This window comes from Jatropha curcas, chromosome 9, assembly GCF_041381405.1.
Source record: "Jatropha curcas cultivar XTBG-Jc1 chromosome 9, XTBG_Jcur_1.0, whole genome shotgun sequence".
Taxonomy (NCBI): domain Eukaryota; kingdom Viridiplantae; phylum Streptophyta; class Magnoliopsida; order Malpighiales; family Euphorbiaceae; genus Jatropha; species Jatropha curcas.
In genome coordinates, this window is record NC_143159.1 from 13,372,897 (window position 1) to 13,376,703 (window position 3,807).

Consider the following 3,807-nt stretch of genomic DNA (forward strand, 5'->3'; position numbering starts at 1 on the left):
TATATATATATTTTAGGAATTATATATTTTTTTCATAATGATATAAATGTGAATTTAAATGATAAGGAATAATATTGAACTTTCTTTTTGAATTTCTCCGCAATATATAATTTATTTAAAATTGAATTCTTGGATTGATTCTAATAGGAATTTCCAAGTAAACAATTTGGCTGAAATTTAATCAATTTTTATTCAATAACTTGATAAGGGTTTCAATTGATCATATTTTAATCTAAAAATGGGCTTCAATTGATCATGTGGTTGATTTGTTTTGTTAAAATCAATATGAAAGTTCAATTTTAAATAGATTGTATTATCAACAAATTTAAAGGCAAATTGAGGTCATCATCATCATTATTATTATTATAATCATCATCATTATTATTAAAACAAAAAAAATAAAGATGGGAGCACATCCCCTTACGGACTTGAGGTCACGCATGCATGATTAGGCTTAGGGCAATGGCTTATGAACAACTGTGGCATAAACCAAAAGGGAAAAAGAAAAAAAAAAAAAAAAGACACCCACTTTTCTAAAAATCAAATATAACTTAATTTATTAACACATATTATCCAAACTTAAACACATACATATAATGTTTTGAAAAAAAAAAAAACATTCATATAATTAATTTTATTCCCAAAGTCTCACCATATATATTACTCACATAACATACAACAATAAATACATTGCATAGGACACACGAAAAGCCCTGAAAATAGAAAACCAACATTCGAATCTTAGGCTAAACCCAACTCTTGAAAAGCTGAATTAACACGAAAATACTTTACTTATTTCTTGGAATAGCCACAGCACAGAGAGGGTTCTTCATTTCACAAGAAAGTCTTAAAACTTCACTTAGGTCAACTGGGTTGGCCATGTCTTGAACCCATTCAAAATGATGCACCAACTTAGCCACCCAAAGGTTAACCGTGGCGAGCCCCAAGTTCTTGCCAGGACAAACCCTACGACCAGCCCCAAATGGTGCAAGCCTAAGATCACCACCTCTAACATCCACGTCAGCACCACCTAGACTCTCCATAAACCTTTCAGGCTTAAACACCATTGGATCTTCCCATATTTTTGGGTCATGGGTTATGGCCCACATGTTGACCATTGTAGTTGTGTTCTTGGGGACCACCATGCCATTGCTGAGGTGTACATCTGATGTTGATAACCGCGCCCAAGATAGTAGGGGCCCCGGTGGATGCATACGTAGGGTTTCCTTGACTACAGCTTGAAGGTAGGGTAATTTTGATATTACAGCATCAGTTACAGTGCTCTTGTCTCCTACAACCAAATCAACTTCATTTCTTAGCGTGGCTTGAATTTGAGGGTTTAAAACCAACTCTGCCATGATCCACTCGGTAAGAAGTGCAGTTGTATCAGTTCCACGAAAAATCATTTCCTGCAAAAGTTCAACTTAACCCTTACACTTAATCTCCTAATATAAATGGTTAATGTACTAAAAATAAAAATAAAAATGCAACAGGAGAACTGCATTTAATTAATTAGATATAATACGAACCCAAAGAACGGCCACCATATCATCTTCTTGGAGTTTCTCATCTCCATCCAAAGAAAGCAAGACATCAACAAAATCAGAGTTATCAAGAAGCTCTTTAGGTTTTTTACTCTGATCATAATGTTCTTCAATAATCTGCTTTACTAGTTTATTGACTTTAGGAACAAGAACAGAGCAACGTTCTTTAACATGAACGGGATCATAAAAATGGTTAAGCCAGGGAAGATAATCAGACCAATTAAAAGCACCCAAAAGCTCAAACCCTTCGCTAACAAGCTCATGCAATTCTTTAGTCTCTTCACTAAATTGCATAAGATCATATCTTTTTCCAAAAACAGATCCCATTATATTATTAAGAGAAGCATTTTGCAGATGTTTACGTAAGGAAACAACTCCACGTAAAGACTGCTCTTTTTGAACCAGACGCAACATAATATCACAAGCTTGTTTGCGCCAAGGCTCATGAGCCAAAATACGCTTCGGCGAAAACAAATGAACAGATGATATTCTTCTTAGCAGACGCCAATAAGCCCCGTTCGGGGCGAACCCAATGGCTCGACTAAACATGAGGCTTTTAGCAGATTGCTTGATGGGTCTATTAGCAAAATTAGTAGAGGTTAAAATTTCACGAGCAATATGAGGATCTGAAGTTACAACAGCAGGAGTTGAACCTATACTAAAAGCCATGAGCTGTTTGGCGGATAAAGCTGAAGCCATGCGAGAAAGCGTACGATGAGGTAACCCATGGCTTAAACTTAATAAACTTCCAAACCAGGGTAGGCCTCGAGGACCTGGAATTGAGATAATACCCATTTGGTTTCTACAATTTCTCCAGGCAAGGCCGCCATTGGAGAAAAACCAAGTTGAAGAGGTAATAACAAGAAAAGAGATTAAGACAAAGAACAAGAACATAGGATTTAAGAGGTTATGGGTTTGCAAAGTAGCTGGAAGGGTAAAAACCCACCAACTTGAGTCCAAAGAAGCTGATGACAAATCCATATAGAGAGAGATAGAGAAAGAAATTATGGAGTGGTGGGTACAAAGAAGAGAAAGTAGAGGTTGGTCTTAAAGAGGAAGGGGAAGGGAAGGGGTTTATATATAGTGGCGGAGAATGGCAAAAGTGTAATAAAATGAAGTTTATGGGTTTCTATGGAAATTGCGTATTAAATGGGGATATAATTACTTTTTCTTCTTTTATTAATCGTTAGTTAGTATGGCCAGTCAAAGTTAATCAGTGAGACTGAGACCTACTTAGTTTTATGGCAATTTTACAAAATGAGTAAAAAAAAAAAAGAAAATTTATGTAAATTAAAAGTATTTAACAAAAGGGTGCCACAGTGATACTGTAAATTGTCAGTAAATTAATTTAGTCAAATGGTAGTAAATGTCACTTTTGAAATTTATTTTTATAATATGTTAGTTTGACTTTAAGATTTAAATTATAGTCAATTTGTGATATATTTCTACTATTGTCCACTTTTTCTTATTGGCAGAGCATTAATTTATGAATATTTCAGTATTTTAATATATTAGTGTTTCCTTTTATATTAATTTCCTATTTTAGTGTTTTAATATTTTAGTGTTTCTTTTTATATTAATTTCCTATTTTCACCATTATTTTCTTTTTTTAGTATGAAAAATAATCTACTGTCGTTTTTTCAGCTCTTAATATTTTTGGATGGTTCTTTCTCCTTTTGTTGCCGTCTATTGTTTTCTTATTGTTTTTTCTCCTTTTGCTGTCTTTCTTCTCATTATTGTTGTTGTTTCATATTTTCGTTTTCTATTCATAAGTTATGTTGATTTCTATTTTTGATCTGTTGTTTATTGTTGATTAATATCTTTATCAATTTTTTATACAATCAATAACTACTGTAGAGATAAAGTAGGGCTCTTGATTTTGTTTGGATTGATACAATACAGTATATATATATAAATATACACTGTATTTACTTGGTTTGATCCAATGTGTTAATTGATGTATATATATCTATTATGTATTTAGTTGATTTTACAGTATTTACTGATACAATATATATATACCGTATTTATTTAGTTTGATCCAATGTGTTACTTGGTGTATATATAGCTATCATGTATTTAATCTATTTTACAGTATTTACTGATACAGTATATATATACATCGTATATACCATGTATATCATATTTACCTTGCTGTTGTTGCAGTCGCCGGTCATCAGTAGCATTACTGATCATCATTGTCGTAGTTAAATTACATAAATTGTATAGAGATTTGTTCTTACAAATTTCGTGTTTCATTGTG

General features: G+C 32.8%; 1 protein-coding gene across 1 annotated transcript; it reads right to left on the reverse strand.

Annotated features, from left to right (window-relative positions):
• Window positions 1–479: 479 nt before the first annotated feature.
• LOC105648934 (cytochrome P450 78A7) lies at window positions 480–2,574 on the reverse strand. Its single transcript, XM_012235440.4, has 2 exons — window positions 1,530–2,574; window positions 480–1,409 (listed from the first exon to the last, which is right to left on the reverse strand). Exons 1-2 carry the CDS (start codon window positions 2,523–2,525, stop codon window positions 789–791), a joined length of 1,617 nt encoding a protein of 538 aa, XP_012090830.1. The 5' UTR covers window positions 2,526–2,574; the 3' UTR covers window positions 480–788.
• Window positions 2,575–3,807: the final 1,233 nt, after the last annotated feature.

Coding starts and splice junctions, on each gene's coding strand:
- LOC105648934 (XM_012235440.4), bottom strand. CDS start 2,525: ATGGATTTGTCATCAGCTTCTTTGGACTCAAGTTGGTGGGTTTTTACC. Junction 1,410..1,529: donor ATATGGTGGCCGTTCTTTGG/GTTCGTATTATA, acceptor GAACTTTTGCAG/GAAATGATTTTTCGTGGAAC.